The 20,743-nt window shown below is 32.5% G+C and overlaps 1 protein-coding gene across 1 annotated transcript; it reads right to left on the bottom strand.

Annotated features, from left to right (window-relative positions):
• Positions 1–3,365: 3,365 nt before the first annotated feature.
• Positions 3,366–7,635, bottom strand: LOC142634407 (putative receptor-like protein kinase At1g80640). Its single transcript, XM_075808695.1, has 10 exons — positions 7,410–7,635; positions 6,363–6,533; positions 5,984–6,234; positions 5,754–5,886; positions 5,576–5,639; positions 5,383–5,479; positions 5,179–5,278; positions 3,999–4,117; positions 3,810–3,899; positions 3,366–3,724 (listed from the first exon to the last, which is right to left on the bottom strand). The coding sequence occupies exons 1-10, from the start codon at positions 7,594–7,596 to the stop codon at positions 3,563–3,565; spliced, it is 1,374 nt and encodes a 457-aa protein (XP_075664810.1). The 5' UTR covers positions 7,597–7,635; the 3' UTR covers positions 3,366–3,562.
• Between the last annotated feature and the right edge of the window lie 13,108 nt (positions 7,636–20,743).

Here is a 20,743-nt window from a genome sequence, read left to right as displayed (position 1 = left end):
TAAATAGTATTAGTTCTCTCTCCACGGTCTCTCATATCTCTCTCATCATTGCTAAACTCTCTCACACCAAGCCTCTCTCTTCTCTCTCATCCCCTCTCTCTCGCCATCGCCGCCGATTCACCCACCCATCTCCAAATCCCTTTGATTTCAGGCTTTTCTCTCTCAATCGATCTCTTATTTCTAGGTATTTTTTATGGTTTCTGGCAATGGAGATCAGCAAGTGATTTGGGTTTCTAGCAGTGGAGATCAGCGAGTTGTGTGGGTTTTTGGCGGTGGTGGGTTTGTGATTGATGTGGGCGTGGGTCAGGTGATGCAGCGTTGGCAGTGGCAGCGTGGGTCGGTTGTGGGTTTCTTGTTTTGATTTTGGATTTTGATTTTGATTTTGATTTTTGATTTGGATCGGAGATCGGTGATCGGTGAGTGATTTGGGTTTTTACCGGTAGAGATCGGTGAGTTGTGTGGGTTTCTAGCGATAGTGGATTTGTGACTAATGTGGGTGTGGGTTAGTGGTGCAGCGACGGCGTGGGTCGGTGGTGGGTTTCTGGTTTTGATTTTGATTTGAAATGAAGATTGGCGAGTGATTGATTGGATTTCGCTATGGATTTTGCTCAGTGGAAGTGGGTGATGTGACTGAGAAGGTGGACAGTGGTGGTGGTGTGACTGAGAAGGTTGACAGAGGAAGAGAAATAGAGATCAGAGAGAGAATTGAGAAATATTTTTATACTATTATTTTTATATTATTTTAATGTGTATTATGGTAAAATAAAAGTTGGGATGTTGGTGTATTATAAAATGGTATTGTATAATTGATAAAGTGACTTTTTAATATGGTAAAATAGGATAGAATTGGCATGAACCATTGTGGATGCCCTTACAAAACACCCAACATCTTTATTTTTATTTTCCTATTTTACTCATTAAAATATTATATATTACCCACTAAAATAATATAATATATTCCAATACAGCTCTCCCTCTCTCTTCTCTCCCATTTCTCTTCTACTTTATCAATTAAAATATATTATAGTTTTTACAATTGTGTTACAGTGTCATCCTACATTTAGGATGACACTATAGTATAATTGCAAAAAAATTTGCAATTCTGGCATTTTACAAGTTCGGTTGCCAATACCATTTTGTGTCTTGATTGTACTTTCCCCTACATTTCTCATTTGCAATTGCCAATGGGAATGATGTATGATAGTTCCCAAGCCCTTTTTTTTTTTTGAAACGGTTATGGATTAGTTAATGCGCATAAAGTTAAGATAAAAAAAATAAAAAAGATACAGCAAAATGTGATCATGTGAACAATATTTAGTAGCTATGGCAGTAAACTTCAAGGCACTTAAAATCACAAGCAAAATCTAGCATGAGAAGTGGAAAATTCATGGTTGACCAGAAACAATGGTTCAACATAGAATCCTATAGTTGAAGAGGATTTGTTAGAATATTTTTTAAATGATTAAATTCACCCCTTTTTTGTTTGCTGAGAGATTAAATTCACCAAATTATTTAACATATAAAATAAGCTTTTGGAACAATTGGTTATCCCTACTTTATTTCTCGTTTAAATTTTTATGGCGTAAATGCACTTTTAGTCCTTACATTTTGGGGCCATTTCTATTTTGGTCCTTACATTTTATTTTTACCACTTTTAGTCCCTAATCCAATTAACGCGTGACATTTAAGTCCTTACCGTCACCCAACTAATAGAAAATGCTGACGTGGCTAACGGCACAGTAAAATAATAATTAAAAAATCTATTTTTGTATTAAAAATTGCCACGTCAGCATATAAATTAATTTTAAATTAAATAAAAAAATTTAAAAACAAAATTAAAAGCAAAATTAAAAACAAAAAAATTATGGTCTTAGAGCATGTGGTCTTGAGTTTAAACATTATCTCTACTTTATTTCTATTTTAAATTTTTATTTTGAAATCTCACATGTTAGACCTCACATAATAGGGCGAAATTTGGGCCCACATATAAATTGTAATGTTAAAATATTAATTTAACTAGCCATAAGTTCGTCAATAAATTTTTATTTATTTATTTATTTTTACAATAATAGATAGAATTTTATTGAACAATAGTATTGTATTACAACGCATCATTTGGATGTTGGCTAGGCATGTATAGCAAATCCAATCTAAACACCCAGCATGGGCATGTGTATAAGCTTAGCTTACAAACATCCGCTCTGCTACCCCCACATTGTATTCCTCTATTGACATAATCTCTTGTATTCTTGCAATAGTGTCAATGCTCCTTGCAAAATGTCGCCAATAATTTAATATAGTATCAGAGCAAGCAAGAAGTTAAGCATATTTGATTTTTGTTTTTGAGTAGAACTAATCTAGATTTTATCGAGTTCAATACATAATGATTATAGGACAGCGACAAGACCTCATTTTTTCATATGGTATAAAGCGAATGATTTTATTTATTTATTTGAGATAAAAGATAGAAGACAGGAATGATTGACATAGGATCTTGAAAAACCATATAATGAAATTTACTATTCCGCAATTATGTGAAATAAAGGTCCCATGTGGTAATATGAACTTCTGGGAAGACTAGCTTCTAATCAATGCATTTTTAAAAATAAAATAGAGCTTATTACATAGTAGGATAATTAACCTTAAGTACTTTGACATGAGACAATCAGCTGACTTAAAAATAAAAAATAAAAATAAAAATAAAAACCATGAAGCAATCTGGTGTACCTCGCTTATACATGAAGTGCTTTTAAGTAACCTTTATCTATAGATATATCTACCTATCTACTGTCGTAAAATGTCATTTTGGGAATGAAATATTGAGAAATTACTGGATCTATTTGTGTCAAGGTGCCATACTTCTTGTGGTGAGTGAGATTCCACAAGAAGTGAGACCTGTGCACCTCACCTTTGTCTCCTTACCTTTATTCTGTTTTAATGCTACTCTATGTTATCAACCCTTTCCTCTTCACTATAATCCCTTGTTAAACAACTCCTAACCCAAACCCACAATAGCCCTTCATAAATAACAAGCTGTCCAGAATAACTAATAATGGTAGTGACTGATGCTCATTATCTGCAGTTTTAGCTACAGTTCAACATCAACATCAACAACCAATGAACAATGATGAATGTCATATTATCTGTGCTGCAAAGAGTTAAGGGTGACCCTCCAAATACCAGTTTACATAATATGGGATAAGAAAAATACAGATTTCAGAAATTTTCTATTCTAATAATACTCTTTTTATCCCCTGTTGGTTTCTTGATAAATACAGCAAGAGAGGAAAATCCGTGTCTAACCTAAAAGTAAAAATGTTCTCAGATTGTCATGAAAAATTACATAAAATTTTACTATTATTACAAAAAAAAAAAAGTAGAATTACTATATTGCATAAGAATCTCAAGAGAGAAAGTATCCGGAAAAGAATTTAAATAAAATAAAAAAATAAAAAAAGAATGATCAGGAACAAGAAGAAAGGTATCCAGTGATTCAGATGATCGCCTTGATGTAATTATAAAATGTGACAATGTGCAAGAGTCACAAACAACATATCTGCAGTCAGTTGGAAGGTCCAGGGCAGACTGGCTTACTAGGTTCTGTAACTCGGAGTGATCCTCCATGCTCATTAGGGACAAGAGGGATAAGCGAATGCAGGATATCAGTTATCAATGGCCTGTAACTTGGTTCTGTTTGAACACATAGTACAGCTACAGCAGCAACCTGTATTAATTACAATAATTAGCAACTAATGCAAGCACATAATGACACATAAGTAATCGAATATTAATGTTTTTATTCAACAAACCTGATATAAATGCTTTAGGTCCATCATGTTTCTGATTACAGGATCCACAATCTTTGGAAGCTTTGATCTGTCAGTAAGCTGGGCCATAGCCTGCAAGTCAAAGATGATTCAAACACCAAGAACCATCAGGAACCTTCTTGAAATTTAGTTCATAAGAGGCAGCTTGGTGGGATTTAAAAGAAGACTTACCCATGTGACAATAGATAGGCATTGAGCTGGGGCAAGATTCTCCAACGGCTTTCTTCCCGTTAGGAGTTCTAGAAGGACAACTCCAAAAGCATAGACATCACTTTTATCTGTTAGTTTCCCTGCAACAAATAATCTTACAATTTTATATACAAGAAAATGCTTCCTTATAATTAGGTTCTATTTGGATTTAGAAAACTAGATATAGACGCATTAAGACAACTAACTCTTATTACACTTGTAGCACCCAAATATTGTGTGTAAATTACCACTCTATGAAAAATGAATGAATAGAATTCCTTCTCCATCTTTTGCAACTTGGCAGACAATATAGGTTCCTTGTATCTCAATAAAAATACAAATCACGCTTAGAATAACATACATTCTTAGCATATGCCAACAGGAAAAATGATATACAATTTAAGCAACTTCTATACCACTACAACTATGAAAAAGGCAAATTAAGGTTTGGATGTTTGGACAGATGGTTTGGTACTTAGGCTCTTCAAGGTCAGAGTGACATGAAGAGTACACACTTAGAGGGCGTTTGGATAGCCAAAACGCGCGTCCACGTCCAAGTTTTTTTTTTTTTTTTACGCGTGTTTGTTACTGTTCATTGGCCATGAACAGTGATTTTAGGCCAATGAACAGTAACTTTTGGCATGAACAGTGTTTTTTACCCATTTAAAAATTATTTTGCTACAGTGTTTTCAGTTTTCAGTTTTTAGCAATAAGGTCTATCCAAACGGACCCTTAATGTAATTCAAAAGAATCATCTACCTGAGTTCAGAAATTGCCGGGAGCCCTTGTAGGTATGTAATTCACAGATTATTTGCAATATTTTTGATTAACTTGATAAACTTAAGCAGCTAATATGCAATTCAGAGACAATTCATATCATCCATCAGCGGCAACTCAATGCATATATTTGAAACATCCCACTAACATTTGAGAATAATTTCAGAGGGCCAGCTGTGGGGGGGGGGGGGGGGGAGTTGAAATAAGAATTATAAATAATGACAAAAAAAGAAAAAAGAAAATAAAAATGTTCCTATCAGAACAAGGAGCATGTCAGCACATAAACAAAAGTTTTAAAGATTTCACAGAAAGACTCAAACATACAGATAATACAAACCAATGCTTATTAGTATATGCGTTGAAAGTCGTGTAAAGTCTAGCATACCATCCAAAAGGTACTCTGGTGCCACATAATCCATGGTTCCTGAAAGCTTTAAGTTATTGTTTTCAGTACCAGAAGTAACCGCAAGGCCAAAATCTGATAGCTGAATCAAGAAAATCTCATTAAAGGGATAAGCATCCTCAAAACGTGCCAAAGAACAAAAATATGTGTGAATTCCAATTTCAATGAGTCACATATAGATCTTACCTTAGCATTGAAATTGGAATCCAGAAGAATATTAGAAGATTTTATGTCTCTATGAACCACAGGAGGATGCGAGTGCTCATGGAGATATTCTAATCCTCTAACAATATTGATAACAATACCGACTTGATTAAAATAAGAAATGGGAAAAAAAGAAGTAGATAAAAGTACAAACATAATTAGCAAATAGACTTACCTAGCAACATCAACAGCTATTTTCATTCGCAGATGCCATGTTAAAGCTGATCCTTGAGTAGGTCCTAAACCATTGAGAAAAAATAAATATAATATAAACGAACACATAAAGTTGTTCTTTTGGAATCATCTTTTCTGACTTTTTTTGCTTTAGTTGAACATTGACAGAGAACTTATACCATGCAGTTGGGTTTCCAATGAACCCTTCTCCATCATTTCATAAACAAGGAACCTTGAATCTCCATAAATGCAGTAACCAAAAAGTTTAATAATATTCTGATGATGGATTTTACTCAACCAATTCACTTCAATCTGCAATTCCACACAAATCAATTAAGAAGAAAGTATTAAACAAGGAATTCAAGTTGCAGAAAATTGAATCCCAACTAAATTTAAGAGATATCATTACTTCAAATTCTCTTGCCGTGTCTTGAGTGACACCATCAATTCTCTTAACTGCTGCAAGCAATTTTTCATCAAAATGAGCTTTATAGATATGTCCACAACCACCCTCACCCAAATGATTACTTTCTTGGAAATTGTTTGTTGCTGCTTCTAATGATGGATAATCGAATATAGCAAGAGAACCTTTCCTATTGGCCGTCCTCAAGGGGTTAAACTTAACCATAATTGGGTTCATTGAGATCCCTTTTGCAGCCTCTTCAGGTCATTTTAAAAATAGACAAAGTACACACAAAAAAGAAGGAAAAAAAAGGTTAATAGCTAAACCAGGGGGGGGGGGGGGGATGGGGGAATTTTGACAGCAATTTTCAAGGAATAGAGGATACCTAAGCTCTTTCGGCTTTTCTTATTGGAGTACTTCAATTTTTTCTGTCTATAGATCCAAAAAAATAATAAAAACAGCAAAATTCCACCAAGGAGAGAGGAGGCAACAATGAGCGCTATAAGAATCTTCTCATTCAAATCATGGTGGTGCACTACTCTAATCTCAGGCTCCCCTATATTAACATAAGAAAACTATGACTAAACATACTGATTGAAAAAATATATAAAACTAAGCCAAAAAAATTAAGAAAAAGTAAATTGATCAACATAAACATAAGAATGTGTGATACTCTGTAATCCTATGACTGCTTTGCATAAAATAGATATAGATAACTAACTCCTCTAGAAAACCACAGAAATGATGACATTGGAAAAGAGATATATAATTTGAAACTCGAAACCAAATAATTAACTATCATGAAATAAGCAGTGAAAATTTTCCAACAACATTAGTTAATAATTACCATCTTCCCATTCTCTTCTGATTTTCTCTTCAAATTTTTTTTTTCCGTCTTTCAACTTAAAAGAAAAATTACACACACAGTCATCACAACTAAGCAAGGTAGTCGTATCAGAACAAAAATACAATTCAGTGAAACTTTTGGCTTTAACGAAATAATACAACAATGAACAAACAAACTAAGCTTTACAATTTAGTTATTTTACATTAGATACATTTTCTTGGCAACCAAACAGGGCATAAACAAAAAGGGGGAAAAAAAATTAATCCCATAAAGTACAGTTGACTAAACTTGCTTCTTTCCTTCAGGTTTTCAAAATTGAAACGACTAGCAAACAAAGATTCAAATTTTGAAGACCTTTGTACTGCATTGTCAACAACCAGACAGAGCAAAAGTGTATTATCTAAAAATGTCAAGAACAAAAATCTATCTACTTTAGTCTGGTTTCAAATTTGAGTTTTGATTGTGAACCAAGGCAAGGCAAACACGTTAATCCACAAATAAGTAAATAGTGAACAAACCACAGAAGGTACATGGTGGTGTGGAACAAAGAACATAAACATAAAATCCTCTGCATTGTTGAAGTACCTGGAGGTTCAGCTTCCATTTTAACGGGAAATTGAGAACTGGGAATTCTCTCAGCAACAAAAAACTGCTCAGAAATGGAGGGTACAGATATAGGAGGCTCTGATCTAGCATCAATTATAGCTGAAAACAAAGTGTTGCTTAATACCCACATAATAAGTAGTAAACTAAAACAACTTAGAAGATTCATGTCTCTTTTTTCTTTTTTCTTTTTTTTTGATAGGAGAGTGTGTGTGTGTGTGTGTGTGTGTGTGTGTGTGTTAAGTGTTAACGTTAGGAGTTTAAGAAGCTTCTTTTGTCGTCCAAGTGTGTGTGTTCAGTTTGAATGTATATTTGTTTATGTGTTCGTTTGGCATAAAAGGCCAAAAGAAGTGTTGCAGGGAAACCAAGAAAACACCTTTTTTTTTTTCCTTTTTCTTTTTTTAATTTATAAATATGATCTATATCTATCAATTCGGTGAGAGAGAGAGAGTATGTGATAGCGTACCAACGAATCACGTGGCAGTTACCAAATGGTTAATGAGTCAAAGTCCTAAAGTTTTGTGGGACTAAGAGGTGTGGGGGATATGGGTGATGGAAAGAAAGGCACACGATCGAGTTCATCGACATTAATTAAATTCTTTGGAGAATTTTTTTTTTTTTTTGGGTAGTTTTGCACTTTTCTGCCACTAGTAATAGTAATAGCATTTTAGATTTTTATCTTACAAAAACACTAAAATAATTTTTTTTTTTCTAAACTTTACTAAAATTTATCTTTTTTTCGCCTTTAACTTTTAAAAGTTTTTTTTTTGTCTCTAAATATTATTGTAATGCTTCATTTTCTATCTTCAAACTCTAAAACTCATCTTCTCCTTTGTCAAAAAAAAAAAAAAATTTGATAAAATTTTCTGAAAATCTTTTTATCCCTAAAATAATGAATTTTTTTCATTTTTGTTCATATTTTTATCCCTTAAGCTCTCTTCAAAAGATTAATGATAAAAAACAAACTTTTTAAAGTTTAAAAACCAAAAAATAGTATCACTTTTGTTTTAAGGAAAATTATTGTCTCTCCTGTCTTTTTGTAATGAGTATTTTGTGGTTAGTATTTTTAAATTTCAATTAAAGTAACAAAAAATATATATTTTAAAGAAATATATACATTTGAACCCACAAGTTAGTATTTTTAATATCCTCAGTCTATAACATACTCTCATGTGTATAATTTGAAGTATTATTATCATTGGTCATGTGATTTTTTTTTTTTCGTTTGAATGTTCATGTGATGTTGTTGATCGTGTCCATTTAGCATCCCATTTAGAAAGTACACATTTTTTAATCTCACTTTATTTTGTTAGTACAATGTTCTCAAACAATCTACTTTTAAAAATCTTTTAAAAAACAAAAGTTATACCAAATGGGCACAATAAATAAGAGAGAGAATAGAGAAGGAAGAAAAATGACATAAGAAGGTGGGGGCAAGGGTATGGCAAGTTCAAAGTTAATTATGGTTTTGAAATTTGGACTGTTTAATGAACTGGGAAAGGAAAAGGTTAAGATTTTTAAGTTTGAATCGAGGTTTAATCGAAGACAATCCGTGACGTGTCATTTAATTTTTAATATATTTGATACTTAAATTAATTTTTATTTATTAATTTTTCATTTTTGACCAACAAAATGTGCATAGCCCAATGATTTGCATGTTGGAGATGTTATTTCACTTGCTGAAAGTAGGTTCAAGTCTAACTAGGTTCTTATTGAACCAGTCCAAGACTGGTTCTCGATTAATTCACCTGGATCGGCCGGTTTGGTTCGGGTTTAAAAACAATGAAGTTAACCTAGTTGAGTAGAGTTTACTAAATAATTAATTTGTAAAACATGGAGGTTGCAACAAAAATGATAGTCACAGAAATGAGAAATTCTAGAAATTACCTTTCAACATTTGAAGACCACCATTGGATTAATTGGTGCGCAATCTCAAATTTTTTTTCCCAATATTTTAGTGGAATTGGAGGAAACTATTAAGGTCTATGGAAAAGTAAATGATTAAATGGATGAGAGAGAGAGAGAGAGAGAGAGAGAGAGAGAGATCAGTGAATGAAAAGTTTGAAATAATTAAGGCGGGTTGTCATTGGCATCCTAGGTTTTGAGTAAACCAGTTTATAGTCACAAAGTCAAAATTTGGACAAGTGACTCACTTCAAGCGTCAAATAATTAAATGTTCGTTTCTTTAGACTTTAACTTTTTAGGAATTTGAACTTTTAAGAATTCTCAATTCTGAAAGAGTCAACATTTTTGCCAAGTGAATAGTCCCTAATAATCTTATCTAATATGCTTGTGGGGGAGAGTAAATTTTTTAGAGAGTTCCTTCAATGAGAGAAAATAGAAAGTGTATAGATCATAGATATGTGAAGTGAGGGGGGATCTAGTTCATGGAAATTTTGTATTAATTTCATTTTATCTTATGTTGTAAATTGTAAGAAATTATAAAATAGATGAAAATTTTAATTTGCTTTCCTTTATTAGTAATAGATTTGTAGTGTATAGGTAGTGGCCACTTGAAATGGCGGAATGATCAATAAGTTGCTAGTCGAGGATATGATAATTTGGTGCCTTTTCATTACTTGCGTAACTCATTTGGCTTATATGTTTCACTCGTTTGGCCTTTTGCATGGTCATCTTCATATTTAAAGGCAATATAGACATTAGCCTTTAGCCATTAACAAAGGTAATATTAATATTAACCTTTTGCCATTGACCAAGGCTATATAATAATTCTTTTTAGGAGAGGCTATATATTCATTAACCTTTAGCCAATGACAAAGGCAATATAAGCATTTAGCCATTAACAACATCATATATCCATTAGCTTTTTTTTTTTTTTTTAAAGAGTTTATCCATTAGCCACTACTTATTAATGATAATAAAAATAAAAATAATGAAAGTTTCAAAGAAAAAATAGATGAAAGACTAAAATCAATTGAAAGAACTATGATATATACTCAAAATGATAGTTCGACAGAAATGGCTAAAAAGATAGAACTTTTAAATTCACCTTTAGATATAGACAGAAAAAGAAATGTAGCAGTTTTAAATTCTACTAAGTTATCAGATAGTGAGAAAGATAACAGACACACTAAAAATATTATTTGCCATAAATGAAAACAATATGGACATACTAAAAAGCAATGTGATAGACATAATAAATTATTAAACAAATTAGTAGACTAGAATTTGAGACAGACATAATAAATGAATTAATGGCAATATTTAATGTTAAGCAAAATGAGATAGACCAAGTAAGGGAAAAAGGAGAATTAAAATCAACCAACCCAATTAAAGTTAATAAAAGGAAAAGAAAACAAAAAGATATAATGATTAAATTAATAGATAATTTACCTAATCATTTAAAGGACAAGACAGATTATTTACTAAGCTTAAAATATTCTATAAGTATACCTATTGTTTGTCTTAGATGTAGGCAATATGGACATTATGTTACGGATTGTAGGAAACTAGAAAAAGACAAGAAAGAAAAAGATAAGAAAGAAAGGGAAAAGAAAGAAAGGGAAAAAATGATGCAAGATGGAAAAGATGTAAAACTAGTAACTCTACAAGACCTAGTGACAGAAGCAAAAATTACGAAAGAGGAAATCAAAGAAATGAAAGAAGATAATTCGACAAAAATAAATGACCAAAATATTATAGAAATAATGAACTTAAAAGAATTTCCTAAATCCATGACAAACCCTCCTTCATTAGACAAAGATGCTTTCGAAAATGATATTTCAGATGATAGACAGAATTTCTTGAGTTTAATTGATAGAGTAATTTTTCAAAAGTGGTACACAGAAGTCACTTTAGTAGTTAATAAAGAATTGTCTTTGACAGAAATTGCTTTAATAGATTCAAGTGCTGATATGAACTGTATACAAGAAGGACTTGTACCTTTAAAGTATTATGAAAAATCATTTGAAAAATTATCTCAGGCTAATGGAGAAAAAGCTCATAATTAATTACAAAATACCTAAGGTTCACATATGCAATGATGGAGTATGTTTTGAAACTATTTTTGTTTTAATTAAAGACCTTTCTTCTAAAATTATTCTAGGCAATCCGTTTATGGCCTTACTTTATCCCTTTCTAACAACAGAAGAAGGAATTAAAACCACTGTGCTAGGAAAAGACATACTTTTTAAGTTCATTTTACCACCAATCCCGAAAGAAGTTTATTTACTTGATAATATCGCTATAATAAAAGAAATTGACAAAGAAAGGATTTATAGAAAAGACAAACACTTGTTATCTTTAAAGTCAGAAATAATATATGAGAGAATTGCTGAACAATTGATAGACCCTATATTGAAGCATAAGATACAATCATTTAGACAACAGATTGAGACAGAAATTTGTTCTAATCTTCCCACTGCTTTTTGGCCTAGACACTGACATATAGTACAATTACCTTATGAAAAAGACTTCAATGAAAGGCAGATACCTACTAAAGCTAGACTGATACAAATGAATAATGAATTACTAGAACATTGTAAGAAAGAAATAGAAGATCTTTTAAATAAAGGTTTGATCAGGAAAAGCAAGTCTCCTTGGAGTTGTGCCGCTTTTTGTGTTAATAAACAGGCAGAATTGGAAGGAGGAGTTCCAAGATTAGTTATAAATTATAAACCTTTAAATAAAGCATTACAATGGATAAGATATCCTATTCCTAATAAAAAAGATTTGCTTGACAGACTTCATGAAGCATCTATATTTTCCAAGTTTGATATGAAAAGTGGATTTTGACAGATACAGATAGGCGAGAAAGACAGATATAAAACTGCTTTTACATTCCCTTTTGGTCATTATGAATGGAATGTTATGCCTTTTGGTTTAAAGAATGCACCCAGTGAAATTCAAAATATAATGAATGATATATTCACACCCTTTACAGAATTTTCAATTGTTTATATAGATGATGTTTTAATCTTTTCTAAATCAATTGATGACCATTGGAAACATTTAGATATATTTGTCAAAATAATTAAACACAATGGATTAGTTGTCTCAGCCACTAAAATAAATTTGTTTCAAGATAAAATCTGGTTTTTAGGACATAATATTTACAAGGGAACCCTAAGTCCTATTGACAGAGCCATTCAATTTATAGATAAGTTTCCAGATGAAATAAAAGATAAAAATTAGTTACAAAGATTTCTTGGTAGTTTAAATTACGTTTCAGACTATTTTCAAGGACTAAGAAAGATATGCAGACCTTTGTATAAAAGGCTTGAAAAAGATCCTCCTGCATGGACAGAAAAACATACTATGATAGTTCGACAGATTAAAAAATATGTTAAATAACTCCCCTGCATTGTTATTCCTTCACCCCATGCTTTTAAGATTGTTGAAACGGATGCTTCTGATATAGGCTATGGCGGAATTCTAAAACAGATAGTAAATGCTGAAAAAGAACAAATTGTGAGATTTCATTCTGGCTCTTGGTCAGCTACCCAGCAGAATTACAGCACTATTAAAAAGGAAATTTTATCTATTATATTATGTGTTTCAAAATTCTAAAATGATCTTTTTAATCAAAAGTTTTTAATCAGAGTTGATTGTAAAAGTGATAAAGAAGTTCTACAGAAAGATGTTCAAAATCTTGTTTCCAAACAAAGTTTTGCAAGATGGCAAGCTATTTTAAGTGTTTTTGACTTTGACATTGAATATATTAAAGGAGAATCTAATTCAATTCCTGATTTTTTAACCTGTGAATTCTTACAGGGAAGATGAGTTCCCCCTCAGAAAAGAGTAACTCCTCAAAACCCAGATCCAGACAGTCCTATGCTGCTCCTCCTATTCCTCCTAGCAGATTTCTTCCTACCCCTTCCTTTGCTTCACCCACTGCTTCTTCAACTAGGCCCCAAGGAATATGCAACCCAAACCCTTTTAGCCCACTTTCCCCAAGTCAAAGCCCAACATCTAAATAGTCATATGCCATGCCTTCATCCTCAACCTCAACTCCCTTAAAAATACCATTTAATTTAGCAGCAACCTCTTTTTCCCCCTTATCCTCCCCTTTAGCCTCTCCCTCCAATCAACCAAAATACAAATCCTTGTCCTCCACCTCTCAGGAAGCCCCAGCATCAAAAGAAAACCACAGTATTGAACTCTCGAAAGACTCCTGGAATTTTATCCTATGGATTGAACCAAAATACCAGCACATGACAGATACCCTTTCTCTAGTCAGACAGCTTTTACCTCCAGGATGGGAACATCCTAAGACAGAAACTTTCAAGACCCAAAGATTTTATGAGCACATTTTAGTTGATACAGACTCAATAGTACTAACCCATATGCCCTGCTCTCAAGACCTTAACAGAATTGGCTATTCTAAGATAGTTATAAAACAAATTCTCACCCCCTCCTAGTGGAATGCACAACCTTGGATCACTAGGAACTTTTCAATACAATTTCAACCCCAGTTTTATAATTATTATGACTACATGGAAGCATAGGATAGGATCCTCCTATTCCAAAATAATATTTACATACACACTTGGTTTTTTCGTTTTGATATGTACAGAAAGAAAGATATGATGATTCCAAGATGGTTTATTGATTGGTGGAATTCCTACGGTCCTGAAGCCAGGATTCTTCCTCCTAATCTCCTTCAAGCCTATGAGACTTTTAAGAAAGAACCAGGCATCCCTCATCTAAAAGATTTTCCTCATCTTTTATAGTTCTTTTACAGATTTCCAGACCTTCCATGGATTATCGATGGGAATATAAAATAGAAAAGCATCCTCAGTATCCTTTTCCCATGCTTACCAGAAAGTTTTCTTTAAAATGGTGGAATAAGTTTAATTCTGATCATATTTGTTAAGAATTATAGAAAAAATCCTCTTCTTCCCATTTTCTCTTGGAAAAAAGTCAAGTTCAATGCCAACTCACCTTTGTATCAGACAGAAAACAACTTAAAAAACAATTACTTGAAGCTGCATCACAAATTTCAGATGATGAAGATGACATAGTAATGGAATCCTCATCTCCAAATTTCAAAACTCATCCAGAACTATTTCAAGATTCTTAGGATCCCTATGATATATCACAGAAAGCCAGATATTTATCCAAAAAGACCAAAACAGTGATAGTCCAGACAAATCCAGACAGATATTTATCACTACTATTTACTAGCATGTGTAAAAGAGACTTGACAAATCCTCTTTCAGACAGAATCCAAATAGATACAGACAGATAGGAAAAAGGCAAACCAGACAGAAAGACAGACTTTCAGACAGACTACTATTTAGGATAAGCCTTCACCGACAGTTTAACTTGAGTTAATTCTACAAACTCAGGTTACTTTTCATGACCTACCATGGTTCTCCTCATCTATAAAAGGGACAGACTTTGGAGACAGATGCAAGCCTGAATTTTGAAGCCTTAATTTCCAACCTTTCCTTCTAGAAGCATTAGAAAGCCTTTGATAGCCTTCCTCTCCCTCTCTTAGACAGACTCTTGTACTTTTCTTTTAATCTTTTAATCTTTTCTCAGATAGATTTTACTTTGTAATCCTGTAACTCTTCAGACAGTTTTTATTTTCAAAGCTTGTATCAGACAGAAATATTTTCAGTTTTAATCAAAGACAAAAGTTTTTATTCAAGTAAGATTTTATCAGTCTCTGTGTTCATATTCCATACTCCGTTTTAACCTTATTTTGAATATATCTATTTTGCTGTTTTCTTCTTTATCATCTATTTTATCATTGTTTACGCTTCCATATTACTGTTGTGCTCTCTCCTAGGTAGTTATCTAATATGCTTGTGGGGGAGAGTAAATTTTTTAGAGAGTTCCTTCAATGAGGGAAAATAGAAAGTGTATAGATCATAGGTATGTGAAGAAGTGAGGGGGGATCTAGTTCATGGAAATTTTGTATTAATTGCATTTTATCTTATGTTGTAAATTGTAAGAAATTATAAAATAGATGAAAAATTGTTAATTTGCTTTCCTATATTAGTAGATTTGTAGTTTATAGGTAGTGGCCACTTGAAATGGCGGAATGATCAATAAGTTGCTTGTCGAGGATATGATATTTTGGTGCCTTTTCATTACTTGCATAACTCATTTGGCTTATATGTTTCACTCGTTTGGCCTTTTGCATGGTCATCTTCATATTTAAAGGCAATATAGACATTAGCCTTTAGCCATTAACAACATCATATATCCATTAGTTTTTTTTTTTTTTTTAAAGAGTTTATCCATTAGTCACTACTTATTAGTTTTAGACAAAGTCATATTACAATCGCTCAATTCAAGAGACCGTCAATTATTTTAAAAGGCTAATCATTTGGTATTCCCAATCCTTCATGGTTACTTGTTTCTGATATAAACTCGTGTAATAGCCAAACTGGCATAATAACATGGTTATAGAGTTGTTTCTCAAAAGAAAAGAAAATAAAATAAAGACATGGTTATAGAGTTTTGCTCCACCACCTCCATTAAGATAGAACATTAGTATTGAGATTAAGATCTGGTGCAATAGCAATCGTGAAATTAACCATTAAATGTAAGAGAAAAGTTGAAAAATAAAGTGTAAAAGTAAAATGATAAAAAGTTAAATAGCAATATACTATTACATGAAATTAACCATTAGTATTGCCTCTCAATCCTTGGTAATGCCTCTCATTACTTTGCCAAGAAAAAGTATCATGTATTTTGATATAGTTGCAACATTTTTTTTTATTATTATCAAAAAGTTTGGGTACATGGTGTGAGAATGGTGATCCGATTGGAGGGGATTGAGGACTTTTTTTCTTTTTACAACAAAAGGAAATCTCAATGGTGACTCTAGGTGGAAAATCAACTATAGGCATCCTTCCCCCTGACAGAAAGAACTTACATGAAGTTGCAACTTAATTTAATTATAAGGAAAATCAAGAAACTTCAATAAACTTTATTAATCAATAAATGGAAAGGCATGAAATTTTTATTTATATATTATGTGACTTTGGTCCAAAATACAATCTAATAAAATGAAAGTACAAGATTTCATCTAATTCATATTTTTTTATTTAAATTATATTATTTCATGAAAAAAAAAACAGCAACCTACTTTTTTTAGATTAAAAAAAATATATAATTTTTTTTCTTATCTTCTTCTTTTATAATTTCTAAGTTGATAAAAATTTTAATTTGATTACAATTCAAAATTTTCATCCGATCCTTTTATTATTATAATTTATAAGTTGATAAAAAATTATAATTTTATTATCAGCAACATAGTATATGATTTTGTTCTAGAGATTTAATTTAAAATTCTATTCAACTACTTTTAGTGCTTTAATAAAACACTAAATTCTTTGGATTTCATCATCACACTCCGTGACTTTTTTTACTTCTGGATTTTCTCTTCAGAGGTTCTGACTTTTTTTTTCTTTGGATTTCCCCTTCACACGCTTTGACTTTTTTTAAGATTTAGATTTCAACTTCACACGTCCACGAATTAGACTAACATTAGACTTTTTATTTATATCAACTTCTCAATGTGGAGCGTGTGTGTGTCTATATATATATATATATATATATATATATATATATATATATATATATATATATATATCTGTGTGTGTGTGTGTTAAGGTCATATTTTCTATGTATTGACATATCCTATGACAAAATACACTTAACTTATATTTGGGTAGATCTAAGTTGGGTTTAATGTATCAACAAGTATATCATATGACAAAATACACTTAACTTGTATTTGGGTAGATCTAAGTTGGGTTTAATGCATCAACAAGTATGTGAAGCAAGTATGTGAAGCTTACTTTACAAGTGGTATCATTAAAGACATGAAGATTGATCCAAGGAACAAGTGAAGAAAAGCAGTTTCATTAAAGGTTGACACTACTTTTGACACTAGCATCTATCAAGACTTAATGAAGAAGCTCGACAAAAGCTTGACACATCTCGATCTATTGAGCTAACGGATTTCAGGATATAGTCAACAACATTTTATTTGTTAATTTTTTTTGTATAATTCTTATAGGACTAGGAGAGCCCAAGGTTTGTGTAAACCTAATAGGAATAGTAGAACTCATTTAAAAGGTCCATTAGGCTCCTATTTAAATAAGGAGGCAAAGAAAGAAAACCCTAACCCTTGAAAGCTTCATAATGTTTTCTTTCTAAAACCCTAGCATTCTCTTACAAAAGAAAGATATATTAATGCGTTTCTTGTACACTTTTGGGGCTTATAACCAAGCAAAGTCTCCGGCACAAACATTGAATATCTTATATATTGGTGTTTCTATTTGAAGCTACTGCAAATCAACTACAACAATCAAAGGATTAGTCACATACTAGGATTTGTACAAAGGAATTAGTCATTACTGAGATCCGTGTAAAGAAAGAAGTCTTCTACAGGACCAAGTCCAATTAGGGATTGAAGTAAAGGTTCAATTGTAAGTTAGTATTTTGGAATAGTCTAGGGTAGTGGTAAGATTCCTTATACTTGTAAGAACTTGCTCTTGATTAGTGCATTCTTGGGTGTGATGTATTGAAAATCACCTGGTGGGGTTTTTGTCTTGCGAGAGGTTTTCCCCATTTGTCAACAAATCTCTATGTCATTTAATTTCCGTTGCATAATAGTTTGTTTGGTGATTTGTTGGTGCCTCCATAATTTGCACGTAATTTGAATTAATTAATCAACTTGGATAATTGAATTAATTAATCAACTTGGATAATTGAATTAATTAACGGTGGTCAATTTATAACCCAACAATATATATATATACACACACACACACACACACCGTATTTTTTTTTCGCCCTCAATTTGCGTGTTGTGCCCCTAAAATTCCAAAAATACTAACTACTTACCATGGGTCCACGGGAACATCTAGGTTGACATGGCACAACCTGTTTGGGCATCGGAACACTTAAAGTGCATTTTTAGGTCAAATTTACCAAAATGCCCCCATCAACCCTAGGTTGACCAAAAGTCAAAGTTGGTCAAAATCACCTAAAAACTACATTTTTCATGTTCTTACATCAAACCTGAACCATTCAGAGATTTTCGTCACATTTCACCAATTTTGATCAAGTTTGACCCGAGGTTGACTCTTAAGGGCACTAGAAATCCTACTTTTGATCCAACCATCAAAACGGGTTGAAACTAACACCATTATGCAGATTATTGAATTCCCTTTTCAACGACTATTCATGGGACGGAATTGGAGTTTATTAGAAAATGAATAATGGGTACAAGATTAATCTAGTGGAACATGTGATTTCCTAATAAAAAATTTATATATAGTACTAGTAAGAGAATAAATGATAAATTATAAGTCCATTGGGCATATTGAATGAAAATATTAATTATTGTTAATTGATCTCCATATGCATCATTTCATGAAACAAAGTTACCATGGCTTGCTAGTAAGTTGCACTTGCATTCTTTAAACCGAATGGCATGACACCATAGACATAAGTCCCCCAATAAGTGGTGAACTGGTGAACACTGTCTTGAATTTATCCTCTTTAGCCATCTTTGATCTGATTATAACCTAGGAACCCATCCATAAAGGAGAAGAACATGTTGGTCGCAATTAGGGGTGGCAAAATTGGACATGACCCATAAACCCGACACGACATGACATGAAATTAGTAGGTAATGGGTTAAGACTTAATGGGTTCGTGTCATATTTGGGTTGACATGACTGACCCATTTAATAAACGAGTTGGGTTAGTGTCCATCATATGGAACCCATTGACTTATTTGACCCATTTAATTAAATAACATTTTACCAATATACCCTTCAAACCCTTGGTATATAAATTGATTAGTTGCTATGGTTTATTTTCTTCGACATATTATGATTGATTATTTGTAATATTGAGATATGCTTTAGTTTTGAATGATTATTTATGATGTGGTTACTTGTTAGTTCTAAATTTTGTTTTAAAAATATTTTTTTGTTTAGTTTTTCATATAATTCATATCAATTTGGTTAATACTAAAATTGGTTTTTATTTTCTCGTTTTGATAAAATCTAATAAACAAGTCAACATGATTGACCTGATTAATAAATGGGTTATGTTAGGGTTGAGGAATCTTGACTCGTTTAATAAACATGTCAGGTTAGGGTTGACCCATATAGTTGAATACTCATAAGTCGACATGACATAAACCCAATACGTAAACATGAATTGCCACCCCTACTCGTGGTGTTGTCAATCAGAGTATCGATATGCGGCAAGGGAAAATTATCCTTCAAGCTAGCCTGGTTCAAATCTCTATACTCAACGCGCATGTGTACTTTCCCATCTTTCTTTGACACAGGAAAAATATTTGCATCCCAATCAGAATGGGCTATGGCAGTGAGGAAAACCAGCATTCAATTGCTTTTTATGTTCCTCCTTAATCTTCAAGATAATCTCGGACTTCATCCTTTAGAAGGCCTACCGCACTAGAGGACATTCAAGCTTAACCGAAATCCTATGGACAACAATCTCTATATCTAATCCTACATATCTTGATAAGACCAAGCAAAGATTTTCTTGATTTCCTTCAGCAGGGCTATAAACTTGTCTCTCATGTCCTTAGGAGAGTTTACCCCAATCTTAACAGGTTTTTCCTTTTTTCCTTCCTCAACCAAGTTTATCACCTTTGTCTCTTCTATATTAGGCTTGGACCCTTCACTCTCTCTGCCTAGAGCTTCCAAAATATCTCTATCAAACTCAATATCTCTTCCAATCCTTCAATATCATGATCCAAATCTATTGTCTCGTTCACATCGTCTATGTCCTCACCATGACAAAGAGACGTTGTACCCACTTAGGAATTCAAACAGATCCTACAGAGTGGAACATATACAGAGAAACATAATATAAATTGCATACACATTCATAAGAAAGCAATAAAGAGAGATGTGAGAATTTTCCTGAATAACACGCAAAATATTTCATTAATGGATTATGGGTAGGGGGAAACCATGTAAAAAGGAAAAGCTGTTTTTTGTTGTTTTTGGGAAAACAAATTGGGGAGATGAACATGGAATATAAATAAAGCAGGAAATAACATAAGCATACAAAATAAAATAGATATGCTATTCCAACTATCTCGGGCGATTGGGAAACCCAACCACTCGAGGATGGAATACTCTTTACTCAGTAGGGGCAATCATAAACCAAGGCTCGAAAGTCTAAAGGCCTACCATCTTACCTAGTAACCACAGTTGAACCATCTTTAGAAGACACGATAGCATTCACTGAGAAGTCCTCAAGACAAAGCCAAATAATACAAGCTAGATCAAACTCTTCATCCTCCGCTTCCTTGAAGGGTTCTAGCATAATAAACTCTGCTG

The sequence above is a fragment of the Castanea sativa genome, chromosome 5 (genome assembly GCF_040712315.1).
Source record: "Castanea sativa cultivar Marrone di Chiusa Pesio chromosome 5, ASM4071231v1".
In the NCBI taxonomy this organism is placed as follows: domain Eukaryota; kingdom Viridiplantae; phylum Streptophyta; class Magnoliopsida; order Fagales; family Fagaceae; genus Castanea; species Castanea sativa.
Note: the sequence above shows the minus strand (reverse complement) of the source record. Positions and strands in the feature narration are given on the sequence as shown.